This window comes from Vidua chalybeata, chromosome 8 (assembly GCF_026979565.1).
Source record: "Vidua chalybeata isolate OUT-0048 chromosome 8, bVidCha1 merged haplotype, whole genome shotgun sequence".
Classification (NCBI taxonomy): Eukaryota; Metazoa; Chordata; class Aves; order Passeriformes; family Viduidae; genus Vidua; species Vidua chalybeata.
This window is the reverse complement of record NC_071537.1, coordinates 34,647,889-34,666,034: the sequence shown is the minus strand read 5'-3', so window position 1 is coordinate 34,666,034 and position 18,146 is coordinate 34,647,889. Positions and strand designations below refer to the sequence as shown.

The 18,146-nt window shown below is 42.6% G+C and overlaps 1 protein-coding gene across 2 annotated transcripts; it reads left to right on the top strand.

The window, feature by feature from the left end:
* The first annotated feature begins 104 nt into the window (after positions 1–104).
* Positions 105–16,134, top strand: SIRT1 (sirtuin 1). 2 transcript variants are annotated; one of them, XM_053948602.1, is made up of 9 exons: positions 105–543; positions 2,965–3,081; positions 3,990–4,231; positions 5,466–5,618; positions 6,735–6,882; positions 9,263–9,342; positions 11,709–11,895; positions 12,628–13,185; positions 14,075–16,134. In XM_053948602.1, the coding sequence occupies exons 1-9, from the start codon at positions 105–107 to the stop codon at positions 14,395–14,397; spliced, it is 2,247 nt and encodes a 748-aa protein (XP_053804577.1). In that variant the 3' UTR covers positions 14,398–16,134. The 2 variants fall into 2 exon arrangements, with proteins under 2 accessions (XP_053804577.1, XP_053804578.1); XM_053948603.1 differs by lacking the exons at positions 105–543; positions 2,965–3,081 and having other exon boundaries at positions 4,207–4,231; positions 5,446–5,618.
* The last annotated feature ends 2,012 nt before the right edge of the window (positions 16,135–18,146 follow it).

Here is an 18,146-nt window from a genome sequence, read left to right as displayed (position 1 = left end):
ACGTGCGGCGGCGCTGCCCGCGGCGGGCGGGGGGGTGGGGTGGGGTGGGGGGGGGGGGGGGGGGGGCCGGGCGCGAGGGGGGCGGCGGCTGCGGCGGCGCCAAGATGGCGGACGGGGACGCTGCGCCGCTCCGCCCGCGCGGCCCCGCCGGCCCCGGCAGCGACGGCGCCGAGCCCGCGGCCAAGCGGCACCGCCGCGGATCGGGGAGCGCCGCGCCCGCGCCGCGCCCCGACCGCGCCGCGGGGCCGCCGCCCGCGCCCGCCGCCGTGCCCGCGGAGCCGCCGGGGGAGGCGGCGGCCGCGGCCGCGGCGGCCCATGGCGGCCGGGCGGAGCGGGAGGACGGCGGCGAAGCGGCGGCGGCGCGGAGCGGCGCGGACGGCGGGGCCGGGCTGCGGGGCCTGCCCCGGGCGGAGCCGCCTCCGCGGCGGCACCAGGGGGAGGGCGCGGAGGCGGCGCCCGGCGAAGACGCGGCGGAGGCGGCCCCGGGCTGCGGGCGGGCGCAGTGTTCGAACGGGGCGGCCGCGGTGCCGGCCCCGCATCCCGGTGAGGACCGACCCCTCCCTTCTCCCCTCCCTCCCCTCCTCCGCGGCTCCCTCCTCCCCGCACAGCGCCGGCCCCGGGTGTCGCCCGGGGCGCCGCGGCCCCGGCCCCGCAGGCGGAGCGAACGGCGGTGCGCGGCGGCCGCGGCTCCACCCGCCGGGGCAGCTCCGGGCCGGCCCCGGCGGGGCCTCCCGCGCCTTGCGCCGCACGGGGACAGCGGCTCGGCTCTCGGCCCTGAAAACATTGACTCTGCTGTGTTGCTGGCAACAAGTTATTAAAAATGAAAAATTACAAGCCCGGTTTCCTTTTCACGATCTCTGCCGCGTTAATTATTTCTGATCCTTAGAAAGTTGCACTTAGGCTCAGGAGCAGCAGCCTTGACTAGTTCTTTAAAGAACTGTTAGTGACAGTCTTGGCTAAGGTTTCAGTGACTGCAGCACAAAACTAAGCTAGATCTCAGAGGATACGGGGCACAGTATCCTCTTTTTTTTCTATAAAGTTCTTTCAGATCATATTTGAAGTGTACTGGTGGGCAGCACCACTGTGATAGTACCTCACAGTACAAACTGATCCGGTTTGGGTTGTATTTTGTTTGAGTTGTTAATTTTGGCTTTTTTTTTTTTTTTTTTTTTTTTTTTTAAAGCAGTGTTTTGGAAAGATTTATTAAAATGTATCAGACACTGCACTCTGCCAGTACAGTCTTTACATTTTATCCTGGAATGCCGTTAAAGATACTTTAACTGTGTAGTAAAGTTCTACAGAAACTTTCTGTCTGTGCAAAAGCAGTCCAAAAGGAACAGGTATAGAATAAACCTGGAAAAGCCTCAGTATTTAAAAACTGCGTTGGAACAGCTCAGAGCAAAGCCAGTAATCTCTTACCAGTGCCTTACACGAAGCCTTTTGCTCAGGTCCCTCCGAGCCTCAGGCGTGTTTTGCTTTGTTCTGGCCGGCTTTACCCCCTCTGGTCCTTTGAGGAATACTCGGGGAGTGTTACAGTTCAAACTGTTACTTTATCCTTCCTGTATCTGTCACTGTTTCCTAAACCCCAGGCACGGTAGCCTGTGCGTGAGGAGCCTTTCACAATGTAATCTTTGCTTCTTGATACAGAAGCCATAAAGGTCGCTCAAGTTCAACTTGCACCTCGCAGTTACTGACGTGTACTAATGCACTTTTTCCTTCTCCAAAATTCTCAAGATGTTCACTGACTTCATGCATAATGAGATGGAACTGAAATGCTGTAAATAAATAGATTAATAGGAAATAGTAATGTCCATGAGCACCCGTGGCCTCAGAAGAACAAGACAGCAAGAACCAACAACAAATTTCTGCCACTGATCTCTTTCTTTTCTAATCAAAAATAAATTTATGCCAACAAGGAGAAGGACAACACAACCTCTGAATAAAAAGTGATGGTGTTTTGTGGTGTTCTTTATTTGAGAATCAAGTGGAATAGCAGCTAAAACAGTGCAGGGGGTTCTTCAGTTCTTCGGACAAGAGACTGAGAACTATGTCAGTGATTCTTTGCTTTACAGAGCACGACTGAAATTTGTTCTTTGTTCATATCTTAGATTTTCAACAAATGAAGCTACAGGTGCTGAGGCTATTTCTAATAAAGCCAGTAAAAAAGGTTGAGTAGACTTAAGTTCTAATGAGCTGCTCAGGTTGGAATTTAGATTTCCCCTTCAGGGTGAGCTCAGTAACACAAGTGCCTTGTCCTGCCCTGGGCTCACTCATCAAGGCCTGAGATGGAGTTAGATTGAGTTACTCTGGCTTAAGGCCACGGGCTGAGCTGAGCTGACTCTGGCACTCTGAGCAGGGCCAAATGGATGAGAGAAACTCAGTGAAGGTGCTACAGGGGAGTATGTTCTGCATCACAACTGAAATACCATAAATTGTGCATGTGGTCAGCAATACAGCTGAGCTGCAGGGTAACACCCTCACCAGATCCAGTGAATTTCTTGTAGCAAATGTGCATTTGTGGGTTTCTTTCAAAATGCTGTTGAAATGCTCTTAAAACCTAGTCAAAGATCTGTCTGCAATGGTGACATGTTTTCATTTTACCCAGTTTTTTAATGAGCTGAATGCAGTGGGAATTGTAAGGGAAAGACATTTTCAATTATACTTTTAAAACATATGGATATTTTCTATGGTGAAATATCCATAATGCCCAACACTTCAGAGAATGAGATTTCATTTCAACGTCAGCATCCAGTCCCCTGAAGCCCAGCACTGAGGTGGCAAACCCTGCAGTAAATCTACCAACATCTCGGAAGTATATCTCTAAATGTGAAGAAAAATAGACATTTTCTGTGCCCAAGTGACAAAACTTCCAATTGAGCATGTGATTTTTGTTTTTGTGATCTGTTTGAAGATACACTGTGCCCTTGGGCTGGAGTGTAACCCCTTGGTCATGCTGTCTTGCAGATAACTTCCTCCTCAGTGATGAAATCATAGCCAATGGCTTTCACTCCTGTGACAGTGATGAAGAAGACAGAGCCTCACATGCAAGTTCCAGTGACTGGACCCCAAGACCACGTATAGGTAGAAGCCTGGAGCGTGTTCTCGGATGCTCTTTGCCTTTGAACAGTCACTTAATCCTCCTCAGTATTCAAATTATTTTTCCTGTTGCAAAAGTATTGGCAATTAGTGCTTCTGAACAGCTTAGAGGTGTTGACTGTATTCTGTATGTTATTTAAGGAATTTAAAAATGAACCCCTTGAAACTTGGTGTATTTTGATTAAAATTGTCAATGTCTTATTTTTTTCTTGAACAGAAATCCTGCCACAATCCCTAATAAAAGCATACACACAGGTTCACTAAATTAAACTAATTTATGGCATATTTCTGTAGCTTGCCTACTTAGTATTAATTCTTTAAGGGACAAGAAGATGATCCCTGTATGTTTTTAGGACAGTGAGCCCTCATCTCGAGTGTTTCTGGAAAGATTGATTTAATGGCTTGAGGAGGTAATGTCTGAAATAATTCGTGTTAGATGACCAAAAAACCAACAAAAATCCATGGATTTCTGGTCTCTATGTGTCTCTTTAGAGTGATGGTTTATAATACCACTGGAAGGTATATGTATATTTGTTGTTTGTTTGTTTTCAGCTTATTCCTGTAAATACTAAATGTTGGGAAAGTACAGATGGAGACACATTGTGAAAATCCTGTTGCACCTCTAAAAGAGGTTAAGTTTGCTGTGAACTGGGATTTTTACTTGACTGACTTTCTATGAAATCCTTCATGGGTTAACATAAAATAATGATAAGTAAATAAAATGCCCAGCTCTCACTTCAGAATTTAGACCAAAATATAGGGGGTTTGATGAATGGAGCATTAAATTGGATTCATGAAACTGTACTAGTAAGCATGAATAAATGGAACAGTAACCATGATCATTTGCAGTACCTGACTCTGTTTTAAATATCTGTATTTTTAAATTTTCTTAGGTCCCTACACTTTTGTCCAGCAGCATCTCATGTTAGGCACAGACCCACGGACGATTCTGAAGGACCTGCTACCAGAAACGATCCCCCCACCTGAACTGGATGACATGACTCTGTGGCAAATCGTGATAAACATCCTTTCGGAGCCACCAAAAAGGAAGAAGAGGAAAGATATCAACACCATTGATGATGCTGTGAAGCTTTTGCAGGAGTGCAAGAAGATCATGGTCTTGACTGGAGCTGGGGTAGGTATTGCTGCAACGACGGTGTGAAAACGTGGAGCCAGGTTGGTTCAGTACTTCAGTACAGCTTGCAGGGATGGGAGCAAGAGGTAGCAAACCCTGCAGTAAATCTACCAACAGCTGTGGGGGGAAGAGTCCAGTCCACTGCAAGGACTGCAGCTTCCATTGGAAATGACACCATCTCTCTTCTCAGAACAAAATATTCTTAGACATAGAAACTTGTAAACAGCTGCTCCCATGAAAAACAGTTTTGGAATAAGAACACATTACCTGTCCAGAACTTTTTCTGTCCTACTCTTTTGTTTTAAAACAAAATTGCAGTGGATCTCTTAAAATCCCAGATGGAGTTTGAGGGACTAGAAGAATAGGATTTGAAAGGAGTTGGGGGGGAGATGAGGAGGATGATCATAAGGACAGTTTGATCAGATTTCAGCAGACTGAATGTTACTTTCAGCACGTGGTGCTCTGTGGTGGTGATAAAGCTACTCACTGTTTGACTAAAGAACATTTCTGAAGTGCTGCACATTTGCAGCTCTGTACCTGTGCACCAGATCATTTCTTGCTTCTGTTGTTCACACACAGATGGTGTGATACAATTCAGAGCAGATGAGTAATTCAAATCAGTTTTCAGAAGAGCACTGCTACTCCCTATCTTGCTTTTTCCATACTTGCATACACCTGTTTCTCCTCCCATGCTATTTTGGGGTAGTCTGAGACAATGATTTCAGTCCTTATTGACTACTACAATGCTTTGATAAGCAATGTTTATCAATAAACAACTTTTATCAAAAGGGGTTTATTCTTCAGAAGTAAGAATATATTTTTTTAAAGAAAGACTATTCTGTTAGTCTGTTAGCATGTAAAAAAAAAACTATCAACCAGCATATCTAAGCCTGAGTTGGCAGATCAGTGAACAATTAATAATTAAATTTAATGCAATAATGCTCTAAATTTTCCTGTTACTACCTGTGCAGACTGTACTAAAGGGTTTTTTATCCACTTGTCAAATTTTGTTTCTGTGCTGTTTCTCCTGGTTCTGATTTGGGAATTGTTATATTGGACCAAAAAAAAAAAAAAAAAAAAGGAAAAGAAAAAGAAATACAGAGAACCCAGACTGGTTTGGTTTTGTTCTTAATGTTTCTGAGCACTGGGCATACAGAAATGTGGTTTCCCAGAACAAGACTTTATAGTCCAATATGTAGTTTCACTTACTTCAGATTGCAAAAATATATTTCAGGTGTCAGTGTCTTGTGGAATACCTGACTTTAGATCCAGAGATGGCATCTATGCACGCCTTGCTGTAGACTTCCCGGACCTTCCAGATCCTCAAGCAATGTTTGATATAGAATATTTCAGAAAGGATCCCAGGCCGTTTTTTAAGTTTGCAAAGGTATGGTTTTCCAACAGTTCTTGTCTTGGTCAGTAAAAACAGATGACAATATTAAAATGCATAACTCAGTTAAAAACTAGAAACTGTTCAGCAACATTCCCTTTCTTTTTAAAGGTTATTTTACTGTTCCTTTTGTAAGTTCATGATATAAACAACAATTTCAGATGGTTGAAAAAAAATCTCAGTGATACTAAACAGTATCAAAAGCAGCGATTATGTCTCTTAGACAAAGAAGGAATTGTAGAAACTAGACATATGGAAAAACAAAAAAAATAAAAAAACAACCAAACCCCAATTGCATTTAGTCTTCAATTTCCTTGGGACCAGGGAAAAAAAAAAAAAAAAAAAAAAAGAAACCCAAGATACAAGAATTTCTTCAGGACCAGTAAGGACTTGTGAAAATCAGTCACCACTGGTTGTGCTCATTCTGTCTTCCATTTGCTGCTCACAATTCATACTACTGGTCTGCCCTATTACAAAGACTGGAAAAGAAAACCCAATGCATTCTTTTTCTGCTTGGCTTTCTCTGAAAGCCTCCTATCCAGATACTAACAAATTTTGATACTTATTTGTATACTCGGTTCCTTTGGGTTTTAATATTAAAAAAATACCCCCCCCCAAACAAAAACCCACCCCGAACCAAAAAACACCACGGCAAGCAAAAAAATCAACTTACTTGAAACCTGTCTACACACAGGTTTTACCAGAAAAGTCCAAATCAAATTTAGCTGATACTTTTTACTTTTCTACTTTTTCACTCCTCCTCCTCCTCCTTTTCTGTCCATCAGAATACATGTTTCTAGTAACAAATATTGAGGTCACTTGACACTTAACAAAGGAGAGAAAGCTTTCCTATTTCATCATTCTCAAAACCAGAAGAAGATCTAAACATTGCTTTTTTGCTGTGTAGAACCAAAATCCCAGCTTGCACGGAGCAGCTCCTCCTGCCATGCTGAGGAGCTGAGCAATGGGAAAAGGAGTTGAATGCCGGGGCAGTGGCAAAGGGCACAGGGAGGGACCAGGGTAAGGGGCTCTGGGATGGCTGGGGACAGTGCCCAGCTCAGGGGAAGGCTCTGTATCCACTTCCACTGTCTAATGTGCTTCTGAATTCCCTAGGAAATCTACCCGGGACAGTTCCAGCCATCTCTCTGTCACAGGTTCATCGCTTCGATGGATAAAGAAGGAAAACTCCTTCGCAACTATACTCAGAACATAGACACACTGGAACAGGTTGCAGGAATCCAAAGGATAATACAGTGTCATGGTTAGTGGGTTTAGTTTCACTTATTTTCCCTGTGGGAGTTCTTACTGATGCATGTGACAAGGTAATAGCTGTTGGAATTAAACTTTCTTTCCTTGAATTCTTGTCTCTTGCCAACGAATATTCTGATTATTAAATGTTGAAATTTTGTTTTAGACAGCTTACATTTAAATGAGAAGTGTTTCAAGTAGAAATAACTCCTTTCAGGAATTGAGCTTGGTGAAGGGTCTGTGTATCAGTGAAGATCCACACCCTGTTGGCACGAGCTTAGACTGTAACTTCTAAAATGCATTTGGTGCTTCTTAATCTGTGTGACAACATGGAAACCAGTCTTGCCATAGGTCCCTCTCACTGCCCATCAATGGAATGGGAGTCTCGGTGTTATCCGACTCTTTATTTTATATTACACTGGAATCTTAAAATATCCTGACACCTCAGTGACTCCACCTCAGGTATAAAACATGGAGGATTAATCACCAGTTCAGTTGAACTGAAGAACATCTTGTTGCACCTTCAGTGTCATACAGATTCTGTAATTATGAGGCCTAATTAAGTGGAATTGCTTTAATTGCTTGATACACTTTCCATTTCCAAGGACTTGCATATGTCAAGCTGAAAGTCCAAAGATTAATTTTCAAGAAAAGAATTCAGAAAAATAGTTCTTAAATGCATGTTTGGATCATTTAGTAAACTTCAGACACATAAATCGTCTAAAAGCAGCGCTGGCATGTTTGTAAGGCCCATCCAACTAATTGCACCTTTGCCAGGGGCCAAACTCACATGGTTTCCATACCTACAAAGCTTAGCTCAGTGCCAGATCCGTTTCCAACTTTGATTCTCCAGGCAGAGCAAGCATAGTGCTCTGAGTGGGGCCCAAGCAGCACACAGCAGCATCTGCCAGTCAGCTCCCCAGCCCCAGAGAAACCCAGTGCTGGTTTCTCTCTGTGCTTAGTGTGCCACATGTTTTCTTTTGGTTGGCGTTTCACCTGAGGCATTTGTCACAAACCTCATACGTGGCTGGGTTTTTGCACATCACTGCTGTGCTCAAGCTCCCCATTTTTCCAGTTGCACACTGCAGGGATGAGATCATAGGCAATCTTTAGTGTATGTCCTGTATAAGGTGATTCTGAACGAAACAGATTCTTTAAAAGCATGTGCACTTGGAGATTTTGAGGCCTTTGGAAATTAGCAAAGGTTGTTTAGAGCCCATCAAGCTTTATCTGACCTACAGCTGCTGCTCTTTAACAAATGGTTGTTTCCTAAAGATGATGTCTGAAGAGAAACCAAAACTCTTCTGTGGGGCACAGAATAAATACACTGCTGTATTTATTCTACATTTTCCTGTGGCTGGGACAATGGCAAGTTAATAATGAGCAGTTAACAAAGAACCTTGCAGTGATTTGGGGAGTTCTTATGTGAACCTTCAGATCCATCTGTCACTGCAGACCTCCAGTGCAGTTCCTCCTATGAAAACTGTGGTGTCTGAGATGCCTTCTGCTGTATTTAAAATGGCTCTTCCATTCAGCCAGTGCATCTGGAATTAGATTGTATTCCTTGCTGGAGCTGAGTGAGCAGAGGCCATAGCCTGCTGGCTGGGAATGGCTCGTGCATGGGCACCAAACTTCTGCTGGTGAAAAATAATTCACAGAACAGAGTTGCAGAGAAGTAGCAGCAGATGCCTCTGAGTTGGGTCTGCAAGCCTGACAGACGTGACCCTGTATGAAGCTCTGAATTATTATTATCAGCTAATTAAAGTGAGCAAAGAACTGTCATACCTCCCATAGTCCTTGGAATCCCTCATACCGGGGGAGCTGCAGTGCTGAGCAAGCTTTCAGAAGCTGTGCAGTTTGCAGGCCTGCAGTGATCAGCAGAGCTGAGCTGCCAGTTGCTCATAAATGACCTGCTCCAGGTTTTTCTGTGCTTTCACTCTTTGTCTTACCCAGATACAATACCCTGAAAGCATATTGTCTTTATAATGCATTTTCTTAGTTATTCTGTGCTACAGTGTGTGGAGTTGCTGTGGGTTCCTGTGCTGCTGATGCTGTTTGCAGCACCACTGCTGTGTAGTGAGAAGGGCAGTTTCTGTTCTCTGCTCCTTGTCTGTGCTTGCACAGGTCAGGGGAATGAGAGGACACAGGATTGTTTGTGTTGACATGCACGTGGTACATGGCTACTCCTACAACAAGATTTCTGCTCACTAACACCTAGAAGAACAATAACTTCTACTATTACAAGGATCTCCTCTTAATTTTACATTACCTTTTTTAATGCTTGATTTCTGTAGCACTGCAACATAACAGCCTTTTTGTCAAAACAGCTTGGGCATAAGACCAAATCTGAATGACTTCAAATCCTGATGCTACCATACGGGTTTTTCCCTCAGGTTCCTTTGCAACAGCTTCCTGCCTGATCTGTAAATACAAAGTTGATTGTGAAGTTGTTCGAGAAGATATTTTCAATCAGGTAAAAAATATACTTTAACTCACTGCAGCTTTCTAATAAGTAATTCTCTCAAAAACACCCCAAACCAAACCCTGAACCCCCACATTAGGATTGCTTACAAGATCTGCTTTTAAAAGCCTCTATATCTTTGCATGTGTTTCATAAAAGTGCCCCTCTGTATTTTAGTATTTCCTCTGGTATTTAAAGTATACTCAAATACCATACTCAAAAATTAGGTAATGGCAAAAATCCGAACAAAACCTTAAGAGTCCATTTTTAATGGCTCCCCTGATAAAAAATAGAGGTTAAATGGTAAGCAGAAGGTTAGATTTATACCTGGTTTGTGTTGATCTGAATTTAGAGTCACACTGAGAAATCATTCTTAGCCTTTTATAACATTGGCTGCTCTTTGAGCATTTGCCTGTATTAAAAATGTGTTTCAAATGCAGCTGATCCATGGAGAAATTGCTAACCACAGTGCAGGCTAGGGCAAGGATCAAATGGGATGTTGGTGTTCCTAGGACTGCTGAACTATTCCATGTTCCAAACTCCCCATGTCTGGCTGAAAAGTGACCCAGGACCAAGGCAGGAGTTGGTTCTGCTCTGTCAGAGCAGATGAACCTTTGACTTGGAGACCCTCTCTGCCTTTGCTCCTCTTCCCCTTCTTTTGAAGGAACAGAAGTGATGATTCTGTGATCAAAAAGGTCTTGTTTATGCAAATGAAAGGGGACTCCTTCTGCAGGCTTATTGGTTGTTTTGATAAATGCCTCAGAGTCCACAGTGCGAGAGAGTCCACAGATGAGAATCATGGAAGGGATGTAAATCCTTTAGGCGTTACATTTGAAATGGAATTCAGTGAAAGCCTTTCAGAAGAGATGTTTGAGTTAAAGCTTTAAGAAATGTGAATCTCATAAGCCTGAAGCCTTGTAACACTGAATTACTGAATGTGAAATTTGGTTTACTCTGCTATTAAGAATATTATTTTTAAGAACATCCTAAAGATATTTTTTGCTCCTTTACCTCCAGAGCCAGCTGGCTGGAGTTATATTTTCTCCTTCTAATATATAAAGATTTGAAGGAAAAGTTCAAGACTCATTCTAGCCATCTGCTCCTTTTTGGGGAATCCTTTAGTTGGTTTCCCTTGACTGTGGGATTATTGGGTGCTTTCTTGCTTGGGTGCAGGGTGAAGGTTTCCACCACACCAGTTAATAGCTCTTGTGCCAAATTGCTTCTTATCCCACAAGGCACCTATCCCATAAGGTTTTTCTTTGTTCAAACACTTTAATTTTTGGGAAACATCATTTGACACTAGAAGAAGGCCGCCTGCTTGTGATATTTTCTAATTTGGAGAGTATTGTTTCCTGTCCCACTGCAGGCATCCATAAAATTAATTCTTTCATTTAAACTTTCGACATGCTATATTATTTTTTCTGCAGCTGTTCTCTGTATAGTAGGGACTTGTTATGCATTTAAATGTCATTTTTCAGGTATTTTTCTATTCCAATAGGTAATACACATATTTTTACAGCTCTAATTTGTCGCTTGTGATGGTTTCTATATGATTGCAGCTCCTTAGATTTATTGTCAAGTTTTATATTTTAACACTACAGCTGAAAAGACTTGAACTGTTAGAAGGAATTTGCTCAGTATTGTCTGTAGATCTATCACTCACCTTCTTGCTTTTATTCTCTCTTAAAAAGTCTTTGAATAGGAAAGAGTTGAAAGAGGTCCCAAAGATCAGAAAACCCCCTGGCTCAGGAGAAAAGGGAATCTACTTCTCCACAAACCTAACTAGTGACCACTTTGGTTAGTGAAGCAGGATTCTCCTCTATTTCTGGAGGAATTACAAGAGTTTAAAATGGAGACCAAGCAAGTTCTGGCCTCTGTTCTTGTCCTGTATGCTCTTAGCCAGCTGCCTGCCCTGTAGCTTTGTGAGCGTAACACATGTAACGTTTTGGAGGAGAGGAGAAACTGCAGGTCAAGCTCTACAAAAGACTCTTGGATTAGGATGGGGTTTGTATCAGACCCTCAACTGGAACCGGATAGTGAAATCTCAGTTTTTGTTCTGATTAAACTATGAAAAATCTGTTCCTGTCAGTGGGAGGTGTGCTCAGTTGGTGTTGAGCACGACTGCTGGACGGACTTTGGCTTGTGGTATAGACCTGCCTGGTTTCTCCCTCTTTATTCCTGCTGTAGCTTTATTTCCCTGAGCAGTTGCTGCAGGCAGCAGTAAGAAGTGTAGTTGCCTGTACATCCATAGAACAATGAAATGAGGAAATATTACTGAAACTTCCCTGTCTGTGTCAAAATAAGTGCCTGTGAGACATGGAAGTGTGAGTTTTTCAGAGGCCAGCCCTGCAGGACAGTAACAGGGCTGTTGTGTGCAGGTGGTGCCCCGCTGTCCCCGCTGTCCCCCCGAGGAGCCGCTGGCCATCATGAAGCCGGACATTGTGTTCTTTGGGGAGAACCTGCCTGAGCAGTTCCACCGTGCCATGAAGTACGACAAAAATGAAGTGGATCTCCTCATTGTCATTGGGTCTTCACTCAAAGTAAGACCAGTAGCATTGATCCCAAGTAAGTGACTGTCTCTGGTAATACTTTCTTTTAAAAATTTGCATCAGAAGTGGAATTCTCGGTTAAGAAACTCCAGGCTCTTAGAAACACCTTTGGCTCAGTTCAGGGAGCACCACGTTTTGTAAGATGAAAGCTGCTTGCCTATGTAAAGTTGAAATGCAAAATTGAGAAAGTAACAAAGTGCTTTTTCTAGGCTCCAGGTAAATCTCAAGATAATTAAATGATTATCTGAAAAACTACTCTCTTAAACCTGAATGCCTTCGTTCTAAGATTCATTTCTCTCCGTGCTTGAGATATGCTTTAGAAAGGCTTGAAGGCTTTAGGAAGGAAGCATCTCAACAGCAGTATATTCCTCATGTGCACTTAAGTACCTAAAACAAATGTACAAAATCAACATAATTTGAAGAGATTATAGTACTAATTTTAATCTTTTTAATACTACTGTATTTTTAATATTACTGTAGCCAGTATTTCTGTGCATATTTTCTCGGTGATTGAGGAATGCTTTTAACTGTAAAAAATGGGGGGAAAAAACCCATCTAACCAGGCTACAGTAGGCATAGCAACTCCAACTGCCGTTGTTAAATTTGGGACTGGCTTGCCTTCTCCTGACCTGGCTGCTTTTGTCTTGTTGCAAGTGAAGGCATGAAGAGAAGCCTGAGCTTTCTCAGTAGGTCCCTGCTGGAAGTAAAACCCAAGTGACTACGTTTGAATTCTCTTTTCTATCTATAGGTTCCATCCCCCATGAAGTGCCTCAGATCTTAATTAATAGGGAACCTTTGCCTCATCTACACTTTGACGTGGAGCTTCTCGGAGACTGTGATGTTATTATTAATGAATTGTGTCAGAGGTTGGGTAGTGAATACACAAAACTTTGCTACAACTCGGTAAAACTTTCGGAAATCACAGAAAAGCCTCCACGGCCGCACAAGGAGCTCGAAGCGCTCTCGGCTGAGCTCCCGCCAACCCCTCTGAACATTTCAGAAGGCTCCAGTTCACCAGAAAGGATGACCCCACCCAATACTGCGGTGGCATCAGAACACCCACCTGAATGTAAGGTAGAAAACTGTGAGCCTGCCTCAGAAACTAAAGGGACCTGCTCAGAGGAGACACTTCAGGACACACAGGTGTCGTCAGAAAACCCTGAAAATCCTGCTAGTGAGCTAATGAACTCTGAAACAATGAAGGAAAATGGATCTAACGATGGAGAAAATAAAGAAAAGAGTGAAATATTGAAGAAGTGTTGGGTAAACAGATCTGCAAAAGAACAGATAAGCAAAAGGCTGGATGGTAAGTGTTAATGCTTTTCAGTATTTTGCTTCCTTTTGGCTGATACGTTTATGCTAGACTTACTTTAAAGTAATAAATAAGTTACTCTTGAGGCAATCAGTGGGTTTTGGTGGCTATTTTTGTTCAGACAAGTGTCTACATATCTCTCATTGAACCATTTATTTATTTTGGAGAAGCTAGGAGGAAGTATTTTTTGTATTTCATAATAGGTTTTAAAATCAGTGATTACATCCTCACCTAAAAGATCAAAATTTAGGAGGCTGAAGGTAGGTATCAAAAAATAAATCCCTTTGTAACATTTTCGAGTGCATTTTCAGAAAAGTTAGTTTGATCCTGAGGTGTTCAGGAGCTGGTCACAGTAGAGCATGATTTGGTATTGCAGTAGAGCTGGAAGACAAAGTAATGACAGGACTTAAAAATCTCACAGCTGGAGTGAGGCACATTTTTAAGGAGAGTTTAGACTTTCCAAGGAAGCCTGTGTGTAGTCCTATAACTGATGTAAGGAGTCAGGAATTAAAGTGCAATTTTCCAAAGGAAAGGCTGGGTTTAGACTTTTGTCTGATACTGCATGCAGGGGCTCCCGTTCTGTCACAGGTAGAGGAAGTCTAGTTTGGAATGTGTTCCCATAAAACAGCTGCTGAACAACCAGCATAAATTATCTTTGGTATCATAGGGAGGGGGAGGAGGAACACTGAGCTTTCCGGTGAAGCATTTCTTCTGTCCTTTGTAATAAATACACACGCATGGGCAAAAATGCATTTTCATGACATCTGATTTGTCCGTTAAGAGTCACTGTTGAAAACAGATCTATGCAAGTACCTTCTAACCACAAGATCTTGCATTAGTCATTTACTTCAGCACGTCACTGACTGTTAAAATTCTGTTCCAGGTACTCAGTATCTGTTTTTGCCACCCAATCGCTATATCTTCCACGGTGCTGAGGTTTACTCGGATTCTGAAGACGATATCATATCTTCCAGCTCTTGTGGCAGCAGCAGTGAGAGCGGCTCGTGCCGCAGTCAGAGCTTAGATGTGGAGGATGAGAGTGAGATGGAGGAGTTTTACAATGGCATGGAGGATGAGGATGCTCCCGAGCGGGAAGAGGAGCCTGGATTCGGGGAGGATGGAGCCGAACAGGAGGAATTGGCAGCTGAGGAATCAGCTGAGACAAATGAAGCTGCAGGGACGGAACATCCGAGCAACGCGCTGTAAAGTGATCACTGACTGGTTACAGGAACTTCCCACCAGCATTAGGAGCTTTGGCATGTCAGAATGAATGTTTACGTCTGAATTTAGAGCAACAAAACCATACGGATGTAGTGTTTATAAATACCTAAAACAGATTTTCATGCTTAGTTTTTTACCTTTTTCAATAAAAATCTATTACTGCGCACTCAACACTAACTCATCTTTTTTTTAAGGTACTAGGATTATCTAAGCAACTGTCACTATGTTCACTTTTAAGTTCATTTGTCTGATCAGGCATCCATGTATATAACGCATATTTTTGCTTAATAAATTTCAGCTTATATTATTTTTAAACAGTTTTGAAAAAGCCATTGGAATGTTAAACTAATATAAAGGGAACAGCTAATTTAGACCAAAGAATGGTATTTTCACACCTCTTGCTTTGTAACACTTTGGTTTATTTAAAATCTTCTTACGCTTCTGCTAAACCTTTCATTCACGCCTAGTCTGTCATTAAACACTGGCATTTTCTAAGACCTACTGTGGCAGCTAATTTTTTTTGCTTTAACAGTTCCTTTGTATGTTTGAGACATACTTAATTGCAAGCAGATAGCGAGATGGAAACAAGACAGCAGCACTTGAGGAACCCAATGGTTTTTAGATGGATCAAGAAGTGCTGTGAAAATGCTTAGGTTGCTGAGTGTATGACTTCCTGTGGACATGAAGCGCTGTTGACGTTGGCTCCTTAGCAGTTAGAATCCAGCATTTTAAACAGAAAGGATCCCCCCAGCCAGAGTTTGTCACGCTGTATCCAGCGGTCACATCTAGAGCAACTTGCTTTATAAACAGCATTTGAGGAATTGCCAAGGCTCCAGTGTGGAAGCAGAGTTGAGAAGCGTGTTCCTCCCAGCGTGTGAGAAGGCGCAGAAATGAAGCTCCTCCTTTGTGCTCACTGATGCCCCAAGCCCGGGAGAGACTGACTCCAGTGGTGGGAGCCTCCGTTTACGCTGCCAAGGAGCTCCACGTGGATTAAGGACCTGCTGGCCTGAGGTCCTCACCGAGCTGGGAAACCTCCTCCCAGCTGCCAGCTCCACCCTGGACACAAAAGCAAAGCAGCTTCTCCCACTCTGCCGTCTCAAGTGCTAGGCTGCCTTAAAACTGGATGTTGCAAATGTTCAAGTGCAGATTGTTTCCAAGCCTTTAGAACTATTTTGTACAATTGCACAGTGCAGTAGTCAGTGAAACAGCATTTTTCTATAAACCACTTTTTCAACATTGGCCCAAATGAACTCAACGATGTAGATTATTCATATACTTTGCTTTAATATTTATTACATTTTGGAAGATGTATAGTAGCTGTTCTTTGAACATAATACAGCAGTTAATAAATATTTAAGAACAGCCTCCTGTATTCATCGGGAAATGTTGGCATGTTGTCTCATTGTCCAAATTTAACACAGCTCTTATTTGGCTACATTAAAGAATGCAATATGTTTAGTTTTCACTTGCATGTCACAATGTATTAGTTTGTGCTATAGGAGATATTTTAAATTGAAATACTTTGTTTTAAATTATTTTTACAGTGAGGATTGGTTTCTGCTCTTTTATATTGTATATAGTGTCTTTTATGTAATCTACTGGCATATGTTTTGTAGAAGACTGTTTAAAATGACTGGCTATCTTCCTGCAACTTTTGAAATACAAAACCAGTGTTTTATACTCGTACACTCTGTTCTAAAGTCTATTAAAATTGTCATTTGATTCCTGGTTTCCATTAATTTCTAGCTATACCTTACCAACTTACCAAAGATGCCCTATAAAGTGAAGGTATACCCTGGCTAATGGAAGGCATTACATATGAAATGGCTTTTTTCCACCTTCCCCTGGCAAAGCCTGAATGAAGCTGCCTTGAACTGTTTTGGGTTTATCCTGTGGCTCCCTGGGGGCTGCAGCAGTGCTGAGCACACCCCAGACAGCTTCCAGTGGCCCTCAAGGGCCAGGGCCCAGTTTAAGTAGCTTCCCACTGTGTAGCACCTTACTGTGTGGATGATTCCACTGTACTTCTGAACCACCACCTCTCAAATAGAAATTGGTTTGTATTGGAAGAAAAAAAAAAGAGATGATAAAACTCACACGCTTGAGGCACAAAGTATTAAAAACAGTCTCAACGCACAGAGATGTCTTCCTGTCAATTACTTACTGCTCTGAACGACTTGAGAACATTTTTCCTCTTGAACAGAACAGCTGCACCTTCTTCTATACTTAGATGAAGAAGTTCTGCATTTTGTTCTTTCTTGTGTCTTTGACAATATTATTTGAACAGAAGAGAAACCCCAAACCTTGTCTTACTCCTCCATTTCACACACTGCCCTTTCCCCAGAGCAAGGATGTTGTCTTCCAAGAGTATTTAACACAGTGAAGAGGCACATGGTGGGCAGGAGGAAACATTTGCTATCACAGCTTTTTGTTATTCCAAAGTACTCAGCACCTTGCATGAAATCTGTCTGGAAGCATGGCAGAGCATGTCCAGGTCCAGCTGTAACCTGTACAATCCCAAAAGAGATCACTTATTGTGGCAATCACATATCCTGTGAACAGAGAGAGACAGCTCTCCCAGGATTTTCCTGGCAAGCTGTGAGAAGCTGTGAGGAAGCTCAGAGAAAGAATGAAAACAATTATTATCTCAATCTCTGCACCTGGCAGGCAATCTCTGTCAAACATGTTTACAAGAAGGAGTTGTCCCTTCTTGACCGATAGATAAGAGAAGATTCCTAAAGGCCAATCAGGTCTTAGGTCCACCATTGTTTCTATAAGAACTGTGGATTTCTAATAATAAAGTGTTTTTTCATGCCTTCTGATGATGGAGTCTCTGTATGACCTTTGTCCCCGACACCCCTTCGGTGACAACTTATTTTACTGATAATTTACAAAACTACCCTATGAAAGCATCTTAGCACTTAGTATTTATATTGAATAGATGCCCTGAAAAAAAAGCAAAGTACAAGCATTTGTTTGCCATTCCCCAGCCACCTTCCAGCCTATTCTGGTACATTAGACACAATAATGATCTTGCAAAAGTATTTAAAGAAGCACATATTTAAACATCTTCTCATAATTTCTTCTTAACGGCCAAGTATTTTCTATGGATCTGGCTTGAATTCAGTACATTTTTAATTAGTGTTTCTGATTACAGAAAATATATTTTTAAATGCATAACAACAAAGGGACAGACAACATCCAGTTAGGAGGGGCTACAGGAGCACAAAATTCTCATGAAACCAGCATCCAGAATCAAAATGAAAAAAGTGAGAAAAGAAAGACCCAGGGGAGTACCTCAAGCTTAGTAATCTTAATGCTTAAATACTGAACCAGAACAGTCAAATTGAAAAGCAGTTGCATTTATTTGCATGATAGACTTATTTATAAAGTGACTGGAGAATAAAACCCAGTGCAAAATGCCGAGTTTCAGGCAAAAACAACTGGCCATGTCTAGGTAACAATGGGTTCTAAGCTAGCTGTAAATCCTTGAGAAGTCATGGAGCTGTACCCGGAGTTACTCTTTGCTAGGCAGTTTCAAGAAGACACAGACTTGGGACTCAGTAGGAAAATAATAGTATTAATGATCCTAATAATGGTGCACCAAGGGAAAACAAGAGCCCAAGAAACCCCAGCCAGGCACACCAGAGCCTCCACCTGCCCTGCCTGGGGGATGGTGGAAGCAGGTACACCACCACAGGTCTTTAAAGGACTGTTCCTTACGGGACACAACCCCA